General features: G+C 42.7%; 1 protein-coding gene across 1 annotated transcript in view; it reads right to left on the bottom strand.

Moving 5' to 3' along the window:
- RYR3 (ryanodine receptor 3) overlaps positions 1-26,113 on the bottom strand; it is a 625,867-nt gene that overhangs the window by 159,461 nt on the left and 440,293 nt on the right. Inside the window, exons 60-65 of the mRNA XM_065402721.1 lie at positions 25,758-25,873; positions 25,363-25,430; positions 22,741-22,862; positions 15,228-15,277; positions 10,461-10,521; positions 876-1,114 (exon numbers count right to left, since the gene is read on the bottom strand). Coding sequence (XP_065258793.1) covers positions 876-1,114; positions 10,461-10,521; positions 15,228-15,277; positions 22,741-22,862; positions 25,363-25,430; positions 25,758-25,873 — 656 coding nt within the window. The remainder of the gene's footprint in view (positions 1-875; positions 1,115-10,460; positions 10,522-15,227; positions 15,278-22,740; positions 22,863-25,362; positions 25,431-25,757; positions 25,874-26,113) is intronic.

The following is a 26,113-nucleotide window of genomic DNA, read 5'->3' as shown; positions in this document are numbered from 1 at the left end:
GGGACCTGATCCAAAGCATCCTGGACTCAATGAGAATCTTTCCACTTTACTCTCTATCTCCTTTATCTCTAAGCCACAATCTCCACAAATGCATAAAAGAAAAAATGGGGTTTGCTGATGGACATATTGCAAAACCTCCAGGGAAACACTTAGAGTGATGGAACTGTTTACTTTTCCTTGCCACTCACTAGCATTTTTAAAATAGACCTGAAAATCCCTATTTCTTATTCATATTTTATTTTTTAATATTTCAAACTAATCAAGCATTCATTTAATAGGATACTTTCTCCAGTGTAAGGTGAAAACAGTACCATCTTCTTTTACTACAGAGCTTTGAGCATATCTTCAACTTCTTGCTCATTTTGCTCCAACAAAATAAAAGTATGCAACAGAAGTTTCTGTAATACCTCATTTGCTTTTTTTTTTTAGGAAATGATGTCTATATTATCCACACACATTAGAAAAGAGGAAGTTTAAGGAGAATTTTAAATTAATCTCCATGCTTGGAGAGGTATTGTGCATAAACAATTTTGCTTTCGGCACTTAAAATCTCTTATTTTTACTTAGGGAATAAAAATAAACAAAGCAAATCATCTCTTTAAACAAAACATCTATTTCCAGTAGCCTAAAAGAATTTTGGCATTAACTGACCTGCTCTCAGTTATGCTAGATTTACAGCAATGTAACTCTAATGAAGTCATATTTTTTAAAACAAAAATTCAAGAGTTAATTCCAGGCTTAACAGTGGTAATACGCCAAGGTAACTGAGCACAGACTTTGGTCCAATGAACTCATGCATTCACTATTAAAAGTCTTTTATGTTATTACAACAGAGTAAACCTTTAAAAATAAATGACAAAAATTAGAAGACTTACAAAGTAAATCAACACCAAACTGATGCTGCGCAATATGTTCAAAAATTGATGTCAATATAGGTAACAATGCCACTGTAGTATAGTTGATGTTTTGTGAGACACCTTTAATTTGTGTTCGTGAATGGGTAAATTTCCCAAGTTTAAGATTTTCTAAAGTCTTTTCCAGATCTTCAGCCGCATTTTCAAAGAATGCACGTAATCCAGCTTTAACCAACTCTGAGCCTGATTTCATGACGGTTCTACAAAATAATTTGGAAAAAATCTGAATTAAATTCCACACCTATTGACAACATATTTTTATAAACAGTGATATATTTACTTGCTGGTTTAGTTTCTTTCTATCTGAAATCAGACTTAGAAGTAGTGGAGTTTTGAATTGTGGCTGAAAAAGCTAGTTAAATGAGATATTGTTGTCCTAGTTGCTTTTTACAGATAAAAGACAACTAAATGTATAGCCCCCCCAAAGAACTTGAACTTTAAAACACAGACTTTAAAATTCCTCCGGGATGGGGAGGTGTATGTGAGGAAGCCAAATGGCATTTTACATTCAGTTCATGGAGGTGAAGAAATGGAATGAACATGATGTATATACAGTGATAGAGACAACGATAAAGCACAAAGCATCACATGCAAATGTTTTCACCAACCCCTTCCTAAACTTTGTAATTCCACAATCCATGACCCTACTTCAAATGTGACAGAATGGCCTTCTGAGCATGCCTCACCATGCCTTTAATCAGCTGGTGTTGGAAAAACTCTTTTAAGTGTACAACAGGTACAAGATGCAGGACACCTAATCCTGCTCCCACTTTTATTGGTGCCACAGTAATTTGGCAGCCACTCAGGGTGAGCTGAATGCCTATAACACAGCATCTCCAACTAAGAAGGGCAGGCCACTCATACGCATTACAGTCCCCTCTTCCTATCCCTTTGGGCATATCTTCAACTTCTTGCTCAACTCTCCTGCATGCTGATATCCAGAGTGAGGGCCAATCACAGAAGCCTCTTGTTCTGGTCAGCAGGTGAAGTAACACAGCAGGTTAGTAGCTAAGCTGGGAATGTTATCCTGACTCCCAATCCACCACCTCTTCCACTAGCTACGCTGACTCTCATCAGTCCTAAATGTAACCACTTGCTACTAGAAAAATCATACAAGTTTTGCAAAGAATATGTTAAAACACATTTTTGTATATTACTTTAAAACAAGCTTTAATAAAGTTTCTGAGAACCACCTTCAATATTCTAGTTATATAAATGGTAGTTTTTGTTGTTTTTAATAATATCCTGTATTTCTATAATGCTTTTATTTCTTGATCCAGAGTACTTAATTAATTAAGCTTCAAAATATGCTTGTGAGGTAAGGAAGAGATGTATGCACCATAAAGAGCAGTCTCTTCTAACATACAATACAACAGCGGTTTCAAAGTGAACAAGAACACTACAACCAAAGTAGGGTAAGACACAAAAAAGAGTATTGTACCCAATAAACCCATTCAGTAAATGTAGACAGATAGAATGCAATCACGCATGTTTAGATTTGGTAAGGACAATGAGGCTACAGAAGAGTTACTTATCTTAAAGAAACTGGAGTTCTTCAAGATGTGTGCTCCCTAACTGTATTCCACTTGAGGTGTGCGTGCACTCTACGTACCACAGACAAGAGAATTTTTACTAGCAGTCCATTGGCCTGCGACCCTCTCTCCTCCTTGTGCTCCAATCTGAGGGCATAAGGGGCACTGTGGATTAACCACCTTTCCACATACCTTTCCATTGCCAATAGCCCAGAATAAGGCTCTGTAGCAGAGGGGAAGGAGAGTGGGTAGTGGAATAGGTAGGAATCACACAAAGAACTCCACTTACTGTAAGGTAAGTAATCCTCCCTTTCTTCTTTGAGTGATGGTCCCTATATGTGTTCCACTTGTGATGACCCACAATCAGTATTCATTGAGGAGGAGGGTATGAGGAACCTTGCTTTACCACAAACTGGAGGACTGCTCTGCCAAAAGATGCATCTGCTGTAGAAATTTGTACCAGGGCATAATGTCTCACAAAGGTACGGATGGTGCCCCATATTGTTGCTCTGCAGATCCCTAGAAGATGGATGTTTCAAAGTGAGGAAACAGATGTAGCATGGGCTCCAGTCAAGTGGGCTCTCGCTTTCTGAGGGGAGTGGTTGCCATCAGTTCATAACAAAGCAGAATGTTGCCCAAAATCCACTTGGATAGTCTTTGTGAGGTAGTAACTTCCCCTCTCATGTATATGGCAAAGGAAGGAAACAGCCTGGGAGATTTGCAGAAGAATGTCATCCTTTATAGGTAGAAGGCTAAAGTTTATGAATACCTAGAGAGTGGAGCTTCTTTTCCTCTCTGATGGGGTGAGGCTTCAAATAGAAGACAGACAAGTGGATCATCTGGTTCAGATGGAATTCAGATTACTTTTATGATGAATTTGAGGTGTAACCTCAAGAAAACCTTGTTCATATGGAAGACTGCATAGGGAAGGTCAGTCATAAGAGAACACAGCTCACCTCTTCTGGCTGAGGTGACTGTAACCAGAAATGCAACTTTAATAGAAAGATGCATGAATGAACATCAGGTTAAAGGTTCAAATGGGGGGTATTCATCAGTGCTGATAGGACAAGATTGAGGTCCCATATCAGGTTCGGTTTCAGCACTGGAGAAAAGGTTCAGGACAGTCCCTTCAGAAGTCTTGTTCTCATAAGGCAGAATGTCTGCCTACCGGATAGTGGAAAGTGCTAATAGCTGCCAAGCATACTTGCAAGAAGCTAATGGATAACCTTAACTTCTTTAGAGAGAGGAAATAGTTCAGAATAGTAGGGATCTCTGAAGATTTCAGGGGCATCTGACAATGCTGGCACCAGATACAGAATCTTTTCCATTTTGCTGTGTAACATTTCCTTGTGGATCTTTCCTACTATCGCCAAGCATGACTTTTCTAGGTCCGTCATTCATCCAAATACCATATTGTTAAATGGAGGGATGCTGGGTTGGACTGTTGGATCCTGCCTCTGTCCTGAGTCAATAGCTCTGTTAATAGCCAAATATGGATGCACAGATGCAAGGACATCTGAAGAATGCTCAGGAGCCAGAATTGCCTGGGAAACCACGGTGCAATCAACAGCACTGATGTTCCATTTTGCCTGATTTTCCTTAGAACTCGAGGTAAAAGAGGGATGGGTGGAAATGAGTACCTCAGCTGTTCTGATCATTGAGCTAGAAATGCATGCCCCAAGCTGCCTAGGTCAGGCATTTCTTGTTCTCTTGAGCTGCAAAGAGATCCCATGATGGGAATCCCCACTGCTGAAAGCACCAATTTGTGTAGTTCCTAATCATGGTCTCTGGTGACGTCTGCTGAGTCTGTCTACCAATGTGTGGTGCGACCATGGAAAGCGCACTGCAGAGAAGGTGATCTGGTGACAAATGCACCAGTTCCAGAGATTGACTATTTCTATGCAAAGGAGGGTGGCCCTTACTCTCCCTGTTCTGCTGATATAATAAACTGTTGTCATGTTGTATGACATGACCTGAATGTGCTAGGTTCAAATAAATGGAATAATTTTCAGGCTTCCTATACTGAATGCAGCTCCTGAAGGATTATGTGCAACTGGGATTCTTGGTGGTCCAGGTACCCTGTTCAATGTGTTCGTTGAGGTGGGTTCCCCATCTTGGTAGGGAGTTATCTGTAATCAGTATTTTTGTGGGTGAAAGAGGGACAAAGGGCACTCCCACGCACACTGTCTCCCTGTTTTCCCATAAGTCAGAACTCTGTGGGGGAGTGTGATGGGGTGTTCACCCCAAACTTGCCCTGAAAGGGTTAATGAAGACAAAGGGTACGTCTACACTTACCTCCGGGTCCGACGGCAGGCAATCAATGTTCTGGGATCGATTTATCGTGTCTTGTCTAGACGCGATAAATCGATCCCGGAAGTGCTCGCCGTCGACGCCGGTACTCCAGCTCAGCGAGAGGAGTACGCGGCATCGACGGGGGAGCCTGCCTGCAGCGTCTGGACCCGCGGTAAATTCAGACTAAGGTACTTCGAATTCAGCTACGTTATTAACGTAGCTGAATTTGCGTACCTTAGTCCGAAGTGGGGGGGTAGTGTGGACCAGGCCAAAGAAGAGGGCTAATTAACCCAGCAGACTATAGCTGAGAGGAAATCGGGTGGGTAAATAATTCTGGGACTGAGTGAGGGAGCCCAGCTGGGGAGGGATGAGCTGGGCTGAGGTTATGAAGACAGTAAATTGGCAACAGAAAAGGGGACTGCTGGGAAAATCTGCAGTCACTCCCTGGGAGAAGTGAGGTGCATTTGGGCTGGCAAACCCAGCGAGAAAGGAAGCCAGAGAGGGAGGACAGGGCTCAGGGAAAGGCAATAAGGTCTAGAAGGGAACAGGCCTTGACTACTGACTGGAGGGTCCCTGAGCAAGAATCTGGAGTAAAGTGTGGGCCCGGGTTCCTCTGCCAGCCACTGACGGAGTGGCATTATGAATAAGGGAATGGGAAGACTGCCTATGACTGCTGGTGAGGAAAGACTTTGATACCCCAGAAGGTGAACCCACTTAGTGACTTGGTCAGAGGGCTAAATCACGAAGAGGCTACAGCAGCTCATGGACTGAGAGAGGAGCTGCAGACCCAAAGAGAGAGGCAGAGGACAGCTGTGGGAAGGGGCATCGACCTCATGAGCTATTCCCCAGAATGACCAGGAGGAGGCACCATCCTAGTGGTGAGTGGAGCACCCTGTCACAAGAAGTGAGATCATTCTGTCCAGACTGTGCTTACTTGGCATGTAGACTGTTCATAACCAAGCCTGTAGACATCAAAGTCAAAGTTTCATGATAAGTACACAAGGCCATGTACCCTAGGAAGGTGAGACTAGTCTGAATTGCTGTCTGGGGGTACAGCAGAATCTTCATACACTAGAATTTGTCCCGAGATAGGTAACCTTTTGCTCTGATTGAATGTAGGGGTGCTCCAACAAAGTCTATAGTCTGAGTGGGAGCTAAAACTGATTTTGTTATGTTTACTTGGAGCCCTAAGGAATGTAGTAGTCTCTGCAGGGGCAGGGTTGTCATCCATACTTCTTGATATGATTTCCCTTGGAGCAGCCAGCTGTTGCGGTAGGGGAACACTGATGAATCCTCATAATGCAGGTGAGCTGTCACTATTGACAACACCTTCATGAATACCCTCGGTGCCATCAAGAGGCTGAAGGGGAGCACTCTGTATTGGTAATGGTCTAGGCCTAAGGTGAATCTCAGGAATCTCCTGTGTATGGAGTGGATCTCTAGGTGGAAATAAGTGTCTTTTACATCAAGAGCTGTGAACAACCCCTTGTTTAGCGAGGGGATTATAGAGGCCAGGGTGATCATTCTGAAACTCAGGTGGTGGATGAAGATGTTCAGCTGTCTGAAATTTAGCATGGGCCTCCAGCCCCCTTTCTTCTTGGAAATGAGAAAATAACTTGAGTAAAATCCTTTCCCCCTATGTTGAAGAGGTTCTGGTTCTATGATTTCCAAATGGAACAGAAAGTCTACTTCTTGTCTGAGCATCTTCTTGTGAGAGGGGTCTCTAAAGAGGGAGGAGGAAGGAATTTTGTGTGGGGAATCAGAGAGAAACTATTGTATAATGGTGGTGATTATCTCCAGAACTCATCTGTCTGATGTTGTATAGTACCATGCCTGGAAAAAATGAGTGAGGCAAATGGTGTGTAGGAGTCTTGAATAGATAAATGTGTCAGGGGACTGATTTGTAGCTGTCGAAAGTCCCATCAAAAGGATTTACTGGTGGGAGGCTGGCACTGGAAGGAGAATGCAGGGGGTTGTTGTGTTTACTGCACTACATTCTCTGGTGTTTCCTAGGCAGCTTGTAGGTCCTTTGATGGCAGAATGGTTGAGGGGCTGGTCATTGTCCATAAGACTGAGTCTTGCGGTATTTCCTCTGTGGTGCTGGAGTACAGATATCTAGTGAGCAAAAAGTTGCTCTTGAGTCTTTGAGGGAATATAGTGATACATCTGCTATCTCACTCAATAAGTTATTTCCCTCAAAAGTCAGATCCTCCACAGAGGAAAGGACTTCTTTGGGAAATCTGGAAAACTGGAGCCATGAAGCTCATCTTATGACTATGGAAGTTGCCATCAAGCACAAGGCTATATCTTCTTCATCCACTGAAGCCTGGAGGGCCAATCTAGCTAATTTTCTTCATCAATAATTATTTGGAAATAAAGTCTATCTTCTTGAAAGAGTTTGTTGTTGAATTTAGAGAACTTATTGTAATGAATAAAATCATGTTTTGATATTAAAGCTTAGTAGTTTGCTATGTGGAACTGTAAGCTTGCCAAAGTCAAATGTTCTCCCAAAGAGCTCTAAACATTTGGCCTCCTTATCAAGGGGTGCAGATTTGGGGTGGTGTTGCTTCTTTCTTTTGGTGATAGCTTGCAGCAGTAAAGAGTTTGGAGTGAGATGTGAGACGTGCAAGTAAGTATTCTGCCCCCTTCAAGGGAATGAAATGTTTCTCCTCTATTTTCTTTGGAGTGGGATCACAAATAACAGACTATCTTGGCATATTCTAAGATGGTCTCATTAATTCACAGTGCCATTTTACTGGGACCAGCACTCTGAAAGATATCTAGGAGTTTATGAGGGTGTTCTGTACTTCCTCCAGGGGAATCTGCAGCATGTTTGCAATTCTCCTCAGGAGGTCCTGGAACTGCCTGTAGTCATCAGGTGGTGATGGTGAGGATGGCATGACTACTTCATCATGAGGATGATAACCTCTCAGGGGTGAGTGATTCTGCCTGATCAGGTTGTTCCTCCTCCTCAGAGGGTTGAGGTTCTTTCCTGTCTATCTAGGTTCCCAAAGTGAGCTTATTGATTTGGGATGTCTCATATACAAATCCCAGGGACCCCAGTAAAGCCAGTACAAATGGTCATAGGGGAAATGAAGGGGTCCCCATGGAGAAGGGTACCAATAGTCCAGAGTTGAGTAGTTTGTCCTATGAGAGAGGGAAGGTGCCCAAAAAATCTTAGAGCCTCTATCAGGGCAGATCCCATGTCTTGAAATTCTCCCACTGATTCTAGACTCATTAGAGGAAAAAGAAGCTTCTAAATTGATGTGCAAGACTGTGGTACCTAAGCTAAAGGTACAAGTGTCAATGGTAATGGTGAGTGGAGAAACATTGGTATAGTAACCTCCATGGTGAGTGCTGGATCAAATAATATCAGGATTCTAGGTCTGCATAGATAATAAGGTTCTCTGGTAGAGTTTATCTAGACCCTGATGCTGGAGAGTGGACTGGGCTTCTTTCCTTTGGAAGTGCAGCTGGTGTCAACTTCAGACAGGAAACAGTCTCCTGTACTGACTCCTCCTCTCTCAGTGTCAGTACCGTCATTGTAGGAGGGTTCTGCTGCCTTCTTTCCCTTGCTGGTACCCAGGATGGTCCAACCGCCTTCAGGTCACTTTTGCCACTTGGTGCCGAGGAACCAGTACTGTGCTCCTTGTGAACTCCTGACATCTCTATGCTGGGATACAGTCTCATATGACTTAGAGGGTGGCAGAGAGGAGGTCCTCTTTTTGTGAGGACCTGGAAGGGGATTTTTCAGGTTTCTTGTGAGCGTGTTTGCCCTTACCCTCCTTGTCTCTCTGATGGAAGAATCTTTAGCCCAGATTATTCCCAGAGCCAGAGACCACCGTGACCTCTGTCCAGTGTACTGCGGGGGGGGGGGGGGGGAGGGGGAGGAATCTATCGGGCCAGGATCGGACCGAAGCCTCATTATGCAGTCCATCAGGAATTCTAAGCCTGAACTTATGAGCATGATGGGTTCAACTAGGAAAGGATCAGCAGATATTGAACTTGAAGGGGATATGAGCTCACTGAATCAACAGAGGCCAGGGCCGGCTCCAGGCACCAGCCCACCAAGCATGTGCTTGGGGCGGCACCTGGAGGGGGGCGGCGGGGCGGGGCCCTGGCCGGGCTCGCCGCCCTCCCCCCGGCGCTCTGGCCGGTCGGGGAGAGCGGGGCCCCGGCCGGGCTCGCCGCCCTCCCCCCGGCGCTCTGGCCGGTCGGGGAGAGCGGGGCCCCGGCCGGGCTCGCCACCCTCCCCCCGGTGCTCCGGCCGGTCGGGGAGAGCCGCGGCCGGGCTCTCCGCCCTCCCCCCAGCGCTCTGGCCAGTCGGGGATTGTGGCCCGCGGCCGGGCTCGGCGCCCTCCCCTGCCGCGCTGGGGGGCGGGGGGGGGCGGCGGTGGGTGGCTTTTTTGTCTAGGGCGGCAAAAAAGCCAGAGCCGGCCCTGACGGGGCATGTGTCATAGAAGTCGCTGACTGGAAAAACCTGGCAGCAGGCTATGCAGAGCTTGAATCCTGGTATCCTGGACAAACTAGGCACCCTGTGCAGGGCAGTGACCAGGTGGGGGTGGGGGGCGAAGACCCCAAACTCCTAAAATCTGCTACTCTAATTAGAAACTATCTAAAACCAGATTTTACAACTATCTACAACTATGTTTGAACAAGAATGTTAGCGAATACCGAGGACACTGAAGAGGTTCCATCTCAGACTACAGGCGGTAGAAAAGAACTGAAGAGGTGGTTGGTCTGCACTGCTCCTTTTGTCCTCAAATCAGTGCACAAGGAGGGGAGGCGTGTAGGTGCAGATGAATGGACACTTCTAGCAGAAATATCCCAGGCTCAGGAGCATGGTGAGCATGCGCACCTTGAGTGGAATACACATAGGGACCATCACTCAAAGAAGAAAAAGCAGACTCCTTGGTTTTATGCTTCATCCAAAAAGTGACATCTCCAGAATCTCAGTGTTCCTCTAACACTACGACAGGACACTGATTCACTACTTACTAAAATCCATAAAAGAAATAATAGAGTCAAGCATTTTAACCAATTGATTGTTTAGTTGGAATGGCAACACCTGTAGATACAGATAGCATGAAGATGAGGTTAGGGGTGACATATAATTAGGAGCAGTGGGTTTTTTAAAAAAAGAATACAATAGCAATAATTGTGGGGACATCCTAATTTACACTAATACATTTATTTGCATATATCACTCAGCTGCTCATTAATCTCTCCTTGAGTGGATTTCTGTATGTATTTTATTATAAATTATATATGTCATTAGAAGTAAAGTGATTTATGATCAGAGGATGTCAGACTGAGTTACACTGTAATGTCTTTTACTATGCTAATTGCCAGCTTCAAATGTTATTCAATGCACTTCTAGCACCAATTTTTCAGCCTGGTGTAAACTTGCCTCCATTTTTGTGAGAGCAAATAACTGCAAGTGCAATTTCGTAGATGATGCCACTTATATTTCTAAGTGAAGTTTCTAAGTTTCTAAGCACAAACAACTGTGGATGCAACATATCATCTGAAAACGTGGAGGACAGTGTTTGAAAAATCTGTACCATAACATTTACTCTAGAGAGCTAATATCAGCAGGAAATAAAGAATAAATATGTGAAGAAATAACAATCAATCTGCAGAACTGTTCTTTGAAGTGATTCTTGACAACCATATGATTTGTAGCTGGTACTGAAATAAAGTAAAAACTTGGCCAATTTACCGTGTATCCAGTGTCTGAGCCAAGATGTGCAGGCAGCTCACCATTGTAGTAGCATCACTCCCTGTTATAATAAATAAAGAACATATTATTCTGAACAATATATTTTGCTTTTAACAAATATTTCAGTATGTGCAAACATACAAATTTCATGACTCTTAATTATATATTGAATTCACGTGTGATGGGAAGGCCTACAATGCCTCCTGCTTAAAAGATCTGTTAGAACTAATGGTTTTATTCCCCCCCCCCGCTTCTCTCCTTATTTTCCCCCTTGAGATTGGGCAGAATGAACAGGGTGCATACTTTATTTCAGAATGTGCCATTTCTGTCCCCTTCTTTTTGTTTTGTCTTTCCCTGTTGCTGTTCTTTTCCTTTTTGTTTAAAACTTCTTGGATGCCAAGAGCAGCCACTGAGAGGCAGGTGCTGAATGGTTAATGAAAAAATAAAATATGGAGGATAGTCCAATTGTTGGAAAATATATCTCCATAGAAGGCGTCATGTTAAACAAGAGGTGGTATGGAGGCCCTACACATATGCTATATGGCCCCCATCCTACAAACTCTTATGCTGTGTTTAACTTTATGCACCCAAGTAGCACATTCCATGACCACCACTCCCAAGAGGAGGAGACGGGTGGTGGTGGTCGGGGACTCCCTCCTAATCAGGAAGGCCAAGGCACAATTGGAGTTGCAGCTAGCAAGGGATGTGAAGGGTAACAAGAAAGGTTTCTACAGTTATGTTAGCAACAAGAAGGTGGTGAGGGAACGTGTGGGACCCTTACTGAATGGGGGAGGCAACATAGTGACAGATGATGTGGAAAAAGCTGAAGTACTGAATGCTCTTTCTGCCTCGGTCTTCACAGACAAGGTCAGCTCCCAGACTGCTGCACTGGGCAACACAGTATGGGGAGGAGGTGAGCAGCCCTCCGTGGTGAAAGAACAGGTTAAGGACTATTTAGAAAAGGTGGACATGCACAAGTCCATGGGTCCAAATCTAATGCATCCAAGGGTGGTGAGGGAGTTGGCTGATGTGATTGCAGAGACATTGGCCATTATCTTTGAAAATTTGTGGCGATCTTGGGAGGTCCTAGACAATTGGAAAAAGGTAAATATAGTGCCCATATTTAAAAAAGGGAAGAAAGAGACCCAGGGAACTACAGACAGGTCAGCCTCACTTCAGTCCCCAGCAAAATCATGGAGCAGGTCCTCAAGGAATCCATTTTGAAGCACTTGGAGGAGAGGAAGGTGATCACGAACAGTCAACATGGATTTACCATGGGCAAGTCATGCCTGACCAACCTGATTGCCTTCTATGATGAGATAACTGGCTCTGTGGATATGGGGAAAGGGGTGGATGTGATATATCTTGATTTTAGCAAAGCTTTTGATACGGTCTCCCACAGTATTCTTGCCAGCAAGTTAAAGAAGTATGGATTGGATGAATGGACTATAAGGTGGATAGAAAGCTGGCTAGATTGTTGGGATCAACAGGTAGTGATCAACGGCTCGATGTCTAGCTGGCAGCCAGTATCAAGTGGAGCGCCCCAGGGGTTGGTCCTGGGGCCAGTTTTGTTCAACATCTTTATTAATGATCTGGATGATGGGATGAATTGCACCCTCAGCAAGTTTGCAGATGACACTAAGCTGTGGGAAGAGGTAGATACGCTGGAGGGTAGGGATAGGGTCCAGAATGACCTAGAAAAATTGGAGGATTGGATCAAAAGAAATCTGATGAGGTTCAACAAGGACAAGTGCAGAGTCCTGCACTTAGGAAGGAAGAATCCCTTGCACCGCTACAGGATTGGGACCGACTGGGTAAGCAGCAGTTCTGCAGAAAAGGATTAGAAGCTGGATATGAGTCAGCAGTGTGCCCTTGTTGCCAAGAAGGCCAACGGTATATTGGGCTGTATTAGTAGGAGCATTGCCAGCAGATCGAAAGAAGTGATTATTCCCCTCTATTCAGCACTGGTGAGGCCACACCTGGAGTATTGTGTCCAGTTTTGGTCCCCCCACTACAGAAGGGATGTGGACAAATTGGAGAGAGTCCAGCAGAGGGCAACAAAAATGATTAGGGGGATGGGGCACATGACTTATGAGGAGAGGCTGAGGGAACTGGGGCTATTTAGCCTGCAGAAGAGAAGGGTGCGGGGGGATTTGATAGCAGCCTTCAACTACCTGAAGGGGGATTCCAAAGAGGATGGAACTAGACTGTTCTCAGAGGTGGCAGATGACAGAACAAGAAGCAATGGTCTCAGGTTTCAGTGGGGGAGGTTTAGGTTGGATATTAGGAAACACTATTTCACTAGGAGGGTGGTGAAGCACTGGAATGGGTTACCTAGGGAGGTGGTGGAAACTCCATCCTTAGAGGTTTTTAAGACCCAGCTAGACAAAGCCCTGGCTGGGATGATTTAGTTGGTGTTGGTCCTGCTTTGAGCAGGGGATTGGACTAGATGACCTCCTGAGGTCTCTTCCAACCCAAATATTCTATGATTCTATGATTTAATTCAGTGGAACTACTCACCGGAGTACAGTTAAGTATGTGCATAAATATTTGCAGGTTTGGGGCCTAAATGTATATATTAAACACTTCTGGCCAGGCTGTCAATCCTGCTTTCTTTATGCCGTTTGAAGACATTTTTCTTTGTCTCTTCAATACCTCTAAATGTCTTTTCTATCTATCCTGTAATTATCATATAATTGGGTTTGTTATTTTTATCCATTCTCATTTCCATGCTTTTTGCAATATGAAACAGAAGCACTGTGACACACCGAAATGAGGATAAGGGTTTTCATTAACCATTTTCCACTTTCCATGACACAAGGCACTGTGATAGCTTCTCTTAAAGGATCATGAATCAGTTACAAGATGGCAATTTATAATCTTCAGAACAGAGTAAATATTTTTCAGGCTAGCTATCTGGTTTTCTTTGCAACACATATACATGCAGAAATTCTATCAGAGGTAATAGCCCAACAAATTCAGATACTGAAGATATAATTTATAGTATCGAATGAAAAGACATTTAGAAAGATAAATTAGACATTTAGGTCACAATTTGGAAATGGGATCTGCTAGCTCAGACTCCTCCACCTATAAAGGGACCTACTAAAGTCAATGAGATTCCACACAGGAACAGGTGTTCATCCTACTGTATTGCATTGCAGGAGTAGGACCTTATTAAGCATTTTTTTGCAGCAGAAAGAAAGAGAGGAAATTTTGCTTTGTGTGAATACAATTATAACTGGGTCTAAATCCACTTTGAGTCTTGGGCCAATTTCAATACATGGGTCTGAACTTTGTAGCTAGTGATGAGCCTGAGCCACAATTTCCTTTTACTGATATGGAATCATACTCATTATTACATATATTTAGAGACGTGTCTGTATTAATCACTTTACTCCACACTCCCTGTCCTTTCATTAAGTCTGGTCTCCTCAATTCTATGATAATGCAAATAATTAATAATATATTTAAATTGTGAGTGGCATGGAACTGGGATCTTATATGCAAAGAACTCTAAACTAGAGCTGTTTGGAAGTTTTCGCCTATTCAAGGAACTGAATAGTTTCACTGAGTCTATTAGAGATTGGACAAAACTTTTGTCAAAACACAGGCATTGGAAACCTGCTGGTGGTCCAGAGGCCACATCTCTGCAGCCGACTGACCTGGAGCTCCATCTGGAGCCTGGGCTCACAGGGCTGCTAGGTTTCCCTGCTCTGCCGCAGCAGCCTTGGAAGCCATGACTGGAGCTGGGGCTCTCATGTCTGGTAGACATCTGCAGCAGGGAGCCTGGCAGACCGCAGTCTCAGATGGAGTCAGGGCTCTCAGGGCAGCTAGGCTCCCTACTTCACAGTAGCTTTGTCTGGAGCCTGGACTCCAGGCAGAAGTTTAGTGAAACTGACATTCTTGTGTTTCACTGCTGCAGTTCAATGCATAGCAGTCATGAAACTGACAAGAATGTCAATTTCACATTTCCTTCTGAGAACACCATGTTTCCAAAACAAAAATTTTGAGGGGTAATAGTGGATGTAGTGGTCTTTGGTTCAGAAGAAATGTTGGTAAAATTTGCTTTTGCTCAAAATTGGAAGGAAATACCTAAATAAAACACTCCACCCCCCCGCACCCTGGAGTTTTGGCCAGCTATACACATCTGTGTGTTTCATAAATATTAACATTAATAACAACAATATTGAGGGTTTATATATCAATTTAAGCATCAGAATACGTGATTTTATTTTTGAATCTTATCATCTAAATTTCTTTACCTAATTTCTTAGAAGACCATATGAAAAAAGTAGGTTTATTTCACATTCACATAACTCTACAACAAATTATTCTTAATTTATCAAATTCAGCTGACACTAAATATTGTAATTATTAGCATCAAGTAATTTTTTGTGAAAGTTATGAGCAAATGAAAAAGGCAGAGATTCAAATGGAATCTCGATATTAACTCTCACTTCACCTGAGGCTACTGACACCTGTTACACTACTATACTTTATATATTCTATCGAAGTCTATCTTCAGTTACACATTTGTTGCTCCCATTGACTATACTGGGATTGGAGCATGTGCACCAGAAAGCAGAAATGTATCCAGAGAATATGAAAAGTTTGAGTTGTTACAGAAATAATGAAGTTAACAGCCATACACCACTTATTTCCCACCACAAATCATTTTTGCTCATCAGTTATAAGCCTTAGATATATTATAAGAAGCACAAAATGTTATAAATATAATTTCATCAATATCCTTTAATAACTTACCGAAAAGTGAAATCCTATGTCTAACAAGAGCAGCAAGTTTGCAGAATAGGCTAAAGCAGAAAAGAATGCAAAATAGTAGAAGAAGACACAGATATTAATGTTTTGTTTAGAACATGAGGTAAAGCAATAACGAGAGAATAGCGAGACTACAAGATGTGAAAGAAAGGTACACAGTAGTTCCCTGAAGGTATATTTTCAATCACATAATGAGAATAAACAACCAGATACTTTCATCTGGCAATAATATCTTCCAGAATAACTTTTAGTCTAAAAAGCACCTCAAAGATTAAATGTGTTTCCTTTAATTACAATAGTTAGCAGCAACTGTATTTTATATGGCTGAATCTCTCTCTAATGGTTGTAATTTTTCCCTCATGGTGAATAACATATAACAATAACAATAACATTGCATTGTTTTATTTGACATACGAGAACGATAAATGCATGTTAACAAACTTAAGATAATTTAAAATGTTTTCAGAAGATACTGTTTATAAACAGTTTATCTTTTTGTGTTTGTAACAGTCACGATAGATAAAATTAATGCTGAAATATTAACAGAAAATAAGAGTGGTTCTAGCAAACACTGTTTTACAAGTTTAGTTTCAATCCATAGTAAAGTAATGTAATAAATGAGAGAAAATTCACCTAACATCTAAAGCAGTGTTTTTCAAAGTTCGGGTCGCGACCCAGTACTGGGTTGCGGCATGTAAGGCACTGGGTCACTCTGGTGAGCACTGCTGGCTGGGACGTTAAAAGTCCCGTCAACAGTGCTGCCCAGGTAAGGCAGCCTAGTGTCTACCTGTTCTGATACCGCGCTGCGCCCTGGAAGCAGCTAGTAGCGGATCCGGCTTCTAGGCAGGGGGGCCACGGGGCTCCGCGCACTGTCCCTGCCCCGAGCACCGGCTCCACACTCCCATTGGCCGGGAAACAGCCATTGGGAGCTAGGGGGGCGGTGCCTGTGGGTGAGAGCCACGTGGAGCTGGTTGCGCGCCTCCGCCTAGGAGCCTGACCTGCTGCTGGCTGCTTCCAGGGAGCTGCTGACCAGGAGCTGCCAGAGGTAAATCCGTGCCCCAATCTTCTGCCCCAGCCCTGAGCCCCCCAAAACCTGGAACCCCTTCCTGCACCCCAAATCCCTCATCCTCAGCCCCACTCCAGAGCCTTCCCCCCAGCCCAGAGCCCTGACCCCCTCCAACACCCCTGCCCCAGCCCTGAGCCCCCCCAAACCCAGAGTTCCTCCTGCACACCAAACCCATCATCCCCAGCCCCACTCCAGAGCTTGCACCCCTAGCCCAGAGCCCTGACCTCCAACCTCCTGCCCAGCCCTGAGCACCCCCCAAACCCGGAGCCCCTCCTGTACTCCAAACCCCTCATCCCCGGCCCCAGCTCAGAGCCTGCACCTCCAGCCCAGAGCCCTGACCCCCTCCCGCACCCCAACCCCCTGCCCCAGCCCAGAGCCCCTCCCACACCGCAAACCCCTCATCCCCAGCTCCGTTGGGTCATGGGCATCAACAATTTTCTTCAACTGGGCCCTCAGAAAAAAGTTTGAAAACCACTGATCTAAAGGGTAATGGAAACAATAAGCAATAACTAGCATAGGTTTATAAAGAATAAATTTTGCCAGGCCAACTTATTTTCTATTTGTAATAGATTTAAAAATTGGAGATAGCTATAAGAAATGTAATAAATCTATCTAAGGTACTTTTATTGCTCTCCCATTGCTATAGTATTTAAGCATCTCGTTATCTTTAACATATTTATTCTCACAATACCCCAGTAAGGTAGGAAAGTTGTATTATCCCCATTTTACAGATGGGGAATGGAGGCATACAAAAGTGCCCAAGCAGGTTAGACAGCTAACTCCCATTGAATTCACTTAGGTGAATTTGTGAATCCTGCTATGCATCTTTAGGCACCTAAATACATAGTTGCCTAAACACCTTTGTAAATCTGGCCCTAGGTGTCTCATCCAAGGTCACACAGGAAGTCTGTGGCAGAGCAGGGAATTTAATTCCTGAGTTCTAATCTAGTTCCCTAACTACTGGACCATCCTAGAATGTATTCTTATGTAATATATTTGGAGCTCAGTAAAGCATTTTATATTGTGTCTTGTGAAATTGTATTTGAAAAATTAATTCAAACGGATAAGAACACTGTTGTGTGGCCTGAAAACTGGCTAGAAGACCATAAACAAATTTAATGATAAATGATAAATTAGAGGATTAGAGGTAAAGATAAATCAGTGGACAAGTTGGAGAAATGAGATTAGTGGATTCAATGTTTAGGTCTAATCTTATTAAATATCTGAATTAATCATCTGGAAGAGAGAGTATACAGCACATTAATGAAATTTATAGCTGACGCTAAACTGGGAACAGTTGTGAACACTAGGCAGGAAAGTGGAATAAAACAAATGAATATAGAGAAAGATTGGAAACTTAGGTAAAAAACAGGAAAATGAAATACAGCTTGGCAAAAGACAATCTAATACATCCAGAGAAACATAATATGAAATACGTACTCAATGACAGGAAAAAACCTGGGACACAGTAATGTGGACAGAGATTCAAGGCTCACAGTGGAGAGTGAATTAAACATTAATTTGCAATGTCAGCTGGTTGCAAACAAGTCTGATGTAGTTTTGTGCTGAGTAGGTAGGGACAACATATTAAGAAACAGGGAGATAACTATTCCTCTTTTTTAAGTTTCTCATGTAATTACACTTACAATAGCTTGTTCAACTTTGAGCACCACTTTGCCAGAAAGATATTGATAAACTAGAGGGAGTTCAGAAAAGAACAACAAATATGCTCAATGAGGGGAAGGACTGACTCATTATGAAATTAAGAAAAGGAAAATGTAACTGAGCACGAGGAAAAACTTCCTCACAATGAGATCTATAATCCTGCAGAATAGTCTCAGAAGAGAAATGGTGAAAAGTGCATCACTTAGGACTTTCAAAATTGGACTGGACAATGCACAAAAATGCAAACTCTTGAACCATGGCCCAGTGCTGGGGCTTTGGCAGTGTCATGGTGAGGCCCAAAACTCTAGTTTTTAATTTTTAGCTCTTGAAAATAAACAAATGAAACTTTATATGGGATTTTCCTTTACACTCCCTTTGTTCTTGTTCCAGCTCCAACTACAATCACACACGCATCTAACAGAGCTACGTGGGTCAAACAGATTTCTCTGTAGTGACTCCTCTCTGCTACAATGACATCAGCAGGAGGGCAGCGAGATGATGTCTCCTCTCAGTGGTACCCAGCAAATGTAGAACCACTGGGGAGGAGAGAGCAGGAAGGAAGGGGAGGTGGCAGCACATGGCTGCTTCAGAGTCTTGTTGGCAGGGAGGTGGGACAGGGACAGAATATGGAACAAGGGCTCAAAGGGGAATAGGCCAGATGAATAGGAAGGAGAAACAGAGGACTTAAGGGGGTATAATGGGAAAGAGGGGTAGAATAGGGGAGGATGCTCCAGGACTCTCTCCAAACAGTTCCCAATGCTCCAGACTTCTACTACCTCCTAATAACATCCTACTAGGATGCCCCAGTCCTGTCCCGAATGACCCTCCAGGCTGCCCCAAAGCTCATCAATCCATTGAAACGTGTCATGGTAAGTCTATTATAATGATAGGGACAGCTGTGAGCTGTCTCTGTGTTTAGGTTGTCTAACACTTCCCATTATAAAAAGATTCTTGTGACCTTTTTCTGAAAAATTATTGAACAGCTTCCTCATTCCCTGAGCGCTGTCCATCCTGTGTACCTGCAACCTAAATTTTGGCAGTCTAGCTTATCAATGAAACTTAAATAATGTTCTTTTAGTGTAGTTTTTATGTCACGTAAACTCTAATATTTGTATATTTCATTCATGGCTGATAAAAATATGAATATCATCTGTAGCTTCAGTGAAAATGGGGCTGTGAGTTCAATTGCTGTGATAAAATGGGGGCATACTAGTAAAATGTTTGAGAATTACTGCTATCACAGTCTTGCACCTGGCAGAGAGACGGACTAGATGATCTTGTTGGACTTTCTATCGCTAAATTCCGATTCATGTAATGTCTGGCTGAGGAAATGTTCATATTAAACAATTTCACTTTAAGTTTCTTCTTATATTCCGCTTCTGCCTCACTCTGGCTATGACAGCTGCTATCCCCCATGCTGCAGCCTCTTTCACAAAAGTATTCCACATTGCAAGGCCTGGCTGTATCCTTTCAATGTGTGATATTTTAATCTATATTTTACTTTTGCAACTGAAGCCCCAGGCAAAGCGAAACAAAGAGTTACTTTCTTGCCATTGCTTTAAATCTAGGTATTATGGTACCTCAGGATTTGGATACAAACAATAGAAATATTTAATATCCATATGTAGAGCCTTCAGGCCCAAATCATCAGAGGGATACTGTTAAGTGAACAGGTTGATGTTTAGTGTTTTATATAATTTTCACATATCATTTTCATCCTCATTTGCAATAGAAATTAGGAGATTAATTTGAAAACATTTTCACTGATATTTTCCAATTTTTGCTAATCATGGAGGTTTCACTGTTGGTTCTATTCTTAAGGCTGAGTTTTGTGCTTAAAGCAGGAATTCAACTACTTTGGTACATATGACAAATTCAGCTCCTCTCCAAAATTACAGTATTCACTCTGAACACAGAATGAATTTTCTGAGAAATGACAAGTGAATTGGTTAATTAGTTTATGAGTTAAAATAAATGGATCCTTTCAGAAATGAAGCACCCATTGTCTGACAGTTTCTTTATCCCGAATAATCTTAACAATGGAATAAAAGACACTTGAAACTGCTCTTATAATTAAACGCACCAAAAAACTTGTGAGCAAGCTACCTTTGAAGACTTTTTTAGTATTAAAGGTAACTTTTTCACATTATTCTTCACAATTAAAAGTTTCTCCTTCAGCAGGGACTAACAAATTATTACAGAGAACTCCACGTAGAACTGTGCTCTTTCAAAGCTGCCATCTGTCACTGTTCTCAATGGGACTGTGATCATAGCTTGACCACAGTTAGGTAGCCATTTTGAGAAGAGTGTCTATTTCCCATTTTTCTTAATGGGCACATTGTATCCGAGCAATTTACCTGCTCCACAGCTGGAGCCCTTTGCAAGGGTCTGTGCTGCCTTTCACTTCTACAAATCCTACAGTGACTCTAGCCCCTAGCTTTAGTGTTTTGAAAGGTATTTCAACCACATTTGGTTCCAATTACACTTTTTTGCAATAGATGAAATTCATCTCAGCCCCATACTGAGGCTTGGAGTTGCTGTTGGAAGAGGGGCAGGAAGTTAGACCACGGAAGGGTGGCTTCCAGACACCCTGTGTGAGGCGGAAAGCATCTCCAAACCAATCCACTAGATATGTGCATAGGGGACATAAGATCTATATGTGCATTCTGTGGCTTCAATGTTTCCCTCAAGTGGATGGAGTCAGTAGGCGACTGGGGCTGACGGAACTGGGCTTGTTTAGTCTGCAGAGGAGAAGAGTGAGGGGGGATTTGATAGCAGCCTTCAACTACCTGAAGGGGGGTTCCAAAGAGGATGGAGCTAGGCTGTTCTCAGTTGTGGCAGATGACAGAAGGAGGAGCACTGGTCTCAAATTGCAGTGGGGGAGGTCTAGATTGGATATGAGGAAACACTATTTCACTAGGAGGGTGGTGAAGCACTGGAATGGGTTACTTAGGGAGGTGGTGGAATCTCCATCCTTAGAGGTTTTTAAGGCTCGGCTTGACAAAGCCCTGGCTGGGATGATTTAGTTGGTGTTGGTCCTGCTCTGAGCAGGGGGTTGGACTAGATGACCTCCTGAGGTCTCTTCCAACCCTAATATTCCATGACTCTATGATTCTCTCGGGAGGAAGCAGTGTGCTGAAGACCTGAACTCTGCCCTAGTTTGAGATGGATGGATTTTCCTACTCATACTAGAGCCAACTTTCTTGAGTTCATGTGGATGAAGTAAGTTTCAGCCAGTATCAATATCTTCTAGCTTCTTACTACATACTTAGCATTATTGCTACTGTTTAAGTCGTGTTTCTGATAGACAGGAATAAAGCCATGTTACTTTATTTTTAAAAAATATTGTGGGATTCATTTTGAAAGGTCCAAAATACATAATTAAATGTCATCTATACATAGGAAAATTTTACACAAGACCTTTCCCATTTTTTATCATCTTAAGTTTTTTATCTCCTTTCTGATGTTGGCATCCAGAGGATCTTTTGAAAGGGCAAACGGAAGAGCAGGGGAAAGAGCACAAACCTTTTTCACTACTAAGGATATTCAATCATAGCCATTAGCTGTAACTGAGGTTTTGGACTGTTTCCTAGATTTTAGATTTGTCCTCTTCACTTCCCAAAACAGACACATTTTAAACTTTTTTAAAAATTTACAATCTTAGGGTAGGTCTTCACTAGCAACGTTAAAGCGATGACGCTGTAAAAAAACCACCCCTGTGAGGGAAGTAGCTTTTCACACCCCTGAGCAAGAAAGTTTCAGCACTGTAAAGTGGCAGTGTAGACAAGGCTTTAGAGCCTGAAGTTCCCTTTTCAGTAACCAAACTGATACAGTAAAAGCAGCAGCAGTGTAAACTTCTTATTTGCCTCCGCCCTTTTCCAGAGGGTAGAACTCAAAGAGTGAGAGGAGAGTCAGTATACATGACTATTCTGAGAGGTACGGGAGGCCCTTAATTCTGACTGCCTTCAGTGGAATCAGGAGGCACTTAGCACTTTGCCTTTCTGCTGATATTTAACAGTGGTACCTGGAACCATTTAGTAGTGGTGGTTTTCATGCTATTATTTCCTGTTTATGAAAGAATGGAATAGGCATACGACCATTTAACAGTCATCCCATGGCACTGATTTTTGGGTCACCACCAAACTTGTCAAAACGTTTGATAATTTTGTAACACTGTTATTGTAAATATATATAATCTCTACCTGATTAATGTTTCACATTTTAAAAATGATTAAAAGCAAATTAAGTTAAGTAAATGATTAAAATTAAAAGAAAAGAAATAAAGATGAGGCATGTTATTTATTTACTTCCACTCTAGTAAAGGAAGAATCAGCCATTTATGATCTGTTTGAGGAACCTAACTTTTTGCACTATTTTGCATTTTTTTTAAATTAAATTTTTATAAACTGGATACAATCCCACAGAGTTTACCTCAGTCTATTACAGGGGTCGGCAACCTTTCAGAAGTGGTGTGCCGAGTCTTCATTTATTCAATCTAATTTAAGGTTTCACGTGCCAGTAATACATTTTAACGTTTTTAGAAGGTCTCTTTCTATACGTCTATAATATATAACTAAACTATTGTTGTATGTAAAGTAAATAAGGTTTTTAAAATGTTTACGAAGCTTCATTTAAAATTAAATTAAAATGCAGAGCCCCCTGGACCAGTGGCCAGGACCCGGGCAGTGTGAGTGCCACTGAAAATCAGCTTGCGTGCCGCTTTTGGCACGTGTACCATAGGTTGCCTTCCCCTGGTCTATTACTTACCTTGCCAACATTTCTTTTTCCTTATTGGAAGCATATCCACTGCTACTGAGTGACTTAATTGGAGAAGACAGGAAGTACAGCAAGTGATTGGTAAAGTACTGGTCAACTAATGGTAGGAGAACCTAGGGAATACAGACACAAAATATACTTTTATCATCTACATACATTGTTAAGTGTACCAGACAGCATTCCAGTACAGCACAGTCCTTCACACAGACTTTTCATCTTAGGCTTTATATTACAATTGCATTTTCTAGTTTTAGTCATTAAGATTATAAATGAAAATCTCACATATGACAAATTTACACAAAAGGTAAGCCAAGCAACAAATAGCCTACTCTGAGATGTCAGAGGTGTCTTAATGTAAATATATGGGAACCTCTGAAAATAGGGACAGCAGAATATTAACGATACAAGAGATATTGGGATATTATCTCATCAGTTATCTGCTGAGCAAAACCATTAGAATTGCAGGATGGGATCCATCTACTTTACTGTGCAGCTCCCAACAATAGCCAGCATCAGTGAGGAAAGTGTATTCTCCATCCCTTTCTGTAATATACTTTACTGTCCAATATGTGTTTGCAATGTTGGCTGTAGCCATGTTGGTCCCAGGATATCAGGTCTGCTCAAACCTGAAGAAGAGCTCTGTGTAGATGGAAAGCTTATCTCTTACACCAATGGAAGTTGGTCCAATAAAAGATATTACCTCACCCATCTTATCTGTCCAGTACTTGTCAAGGGCCATGGATCTCCAAGGCAGGTCCATGGGGTTGCAGAGTGAAAGCGTTATCCTGCTTTCACTCTGCAACCCCATGGACCTGCCCTGGAGGGATAAGGGAACTGCAGCTAGTCCCCCACAACTAGAGGCCACACCCACTAATTCAGCAGGATCAGATGACAAGCAGCAGACTGCTGATTGGACACCACTTAATATAAAGCTTCCTGTTCTTGCCCCACCCTTTGTCTGAGCACCACGTCTTTTAGTCATATTGCTGCCCAGACCCTGAGACCAAACTCCTGCTACCCAAGTCAGTCTTCCGATCTGCCTGTACCCCATCCTGCTAAGCCTGTTCCTGAATCTGCCCAATATCGACACTGACCAGCCTGCCCCTGTGCTCTGCCTGTTCACTGATTGCCATTCTCCCATGGACTGATTTCCCAGCAGCTGAACTTGCCTGCACCCTGGATTATGAAACCTTCGAATAACTAGACCATGCATATTGACAATACCTACCAACTATCTGGCTTCATATATGGTCTCGAGCCCCATGGCCCTGCTTGCTCATAACAAACATAAAAATACTATCCCAGAGCAAGACATTTCTTCCTTATCCTAAATGGCAACAAGTTTATGTCTCAGAGCATGAGGACTGATAGCCCTTGTAACTGCAAATTCAAGTGGATATGCCATTTTTACGCATATAAATATTGAATCCTGTTATAAAAAGCATACTAAGCTATTTGCTTGAATAATATCCTGAGGCAGTAAGTTCCAGAAATTACTTATATGTTCCACAAAAGAATATTACATTTTATCTGTTATAAATATATTGTCTTTTAATTTCATACTATGTCCCTTATCACTTAGCAAAATAATTTCCAGAAATAGTGTCTTAAAGCAATACCTCTGGAAATGTCACTTGCACTCTCTGACTCATTACCCACCTATATATATGGGAAACAGATATTCCATTACATGTATAGTTCTGTAACATTAACACATCAAAAAAGAATTCGCAGAGCTGGAACATTGGAGATTCTGTGCTGCTGCTGCTGCATTGCCACTGGAAGCTTAGGTGAGGCTCCTACAGGAGGACCATGTGAGGGTGGCTTGGAAGGAAGTACTGCACAGCAGGACCTCATAGCCCACTCACAGGCACCAACTTTTCAAACTGCCAGGGGGTGCTCGACTCCCGGCTCTACCCCAGGCCTCACCCCCACTCCACCCCTTCCCCCAAGGCCCCACACCTGCCCCGCCCCCCCAGCCCCTCCCGCCCAGTTCTGCCCTCTCCCGGAGTGTGCCATGTCCCCGCTCCTCCTCCCTGCCTCCCTGCCTCCCTGCACGCCCAGAAACAGTAGTTCGCAGCGGGAGGCGCCAGGAGGTGCTGATCCGCGGGGTCTGCTGGTGGGCAGGAGGTGTGGGGAGAGCTGGTAGGGAGGCTGCTGATAGGTGCTCTGCACCCACCATTTTTTCCCCATGGGTGCTCTAGCCCTGGAGCACCCACGGAGTCGGCGCCTATGAGCCCACTGATTGGCTGGCACCAGTATTTAAATCAGGAAGCCATGAAGGGGAGCTGTCTGAGCAACAACACAGACTGCCTGTCTGTCTCTGCTTCAGACACTGCTTGCAATTGACCCTAGACTCTGGCTTCCAACCCTTGTTTGTCCTTTGCTCTTCAACTGCTGTCTGCAACCTGGTACCTAATCCTGCCTGCATACTGATGCCTGACTTGATTTGCCCTCTGGATTGTCTTGGACTCTGACCTCCCTGTACCTGACTCAGACTGACTCCTGCTCTGACCATTAGGTCTAACCGTCCTTGTCCCGATTGTTACACACACTGCATTCTGTATAATAGCAGGAGTTTGAGCACATTCCTTGAAATATTAAGTCACTCACTTTGGCAAAGAATTTAATTTCTTGGTCATGTGGTGACTTCTCTGTTTTTCCACTGGTGACAATGGCTTCTGCAAGGATACAATCAACACAAATGTCAGTAAGATTGAGCAAAAATCTAATTGTAAATAACTCTGCAGTCCTTTGAAATAGCCTTACAAACTTAATTTTGAAGCAGTACAAGTAAAGCAGTATAGACACTCCAGCTGGCAGGTTCAGCAGATGCAACAAGTATTTTTTTAGAATAAATAATAATCAGAATCTTATGGTATATTTTCTCAAAAGCAACAGAAGTTGTCATATGTGCAACTCAGCATAATGGGTTTATTTTATCATTGTGAAGTTTAAATATTAACTACTTTTATGATGTTCAAAATAAAAACACTTGAGAAACTTACCCAAATGTGCAATGAACTCTTGAGCAGAGTCAACATATTTTAGAATCTTCTTCAAAAACTTAAATGCAAACCTCTTTTCCATTGATGATGCATCCAAATCCATATCTTTCAGACATCTAGTTCAGAAAGGATATTACAAAAATGTTGCAAATTATCAGATTACTATGAAGCTTTCCATGACCTTTTTATTTTATTACCTAATCAAGGTAAATTTTCATGAATTAAAATCCAGCTTTCATAGCAACACTCTTTCCAAATAGCTATTTCTACAGCAGTAACTGTTTAAAATAAGCCTAAATTTCTCAGAGGGATTTTATCCTTTTCCATGAAAAGAGTTTAAAAATCATGCACTTCAG

Source organism: Emys orbicularis, chromosome 4, assembly GCF_028017835.1.
Source record: "Emys orbicularis isolate rEmyOrb1 chromosome 4, rEmyOrb1.hap1, whole genome shotgun sequence".
Lineage (NCBI taxonomy): Eukaryota > Metazoa > Chordata > Testudines > Emydidae > Emys > Emys orbicularis.
This window is presented reverse-complemented; position numbering and strand designations above follow the sequence as displayed.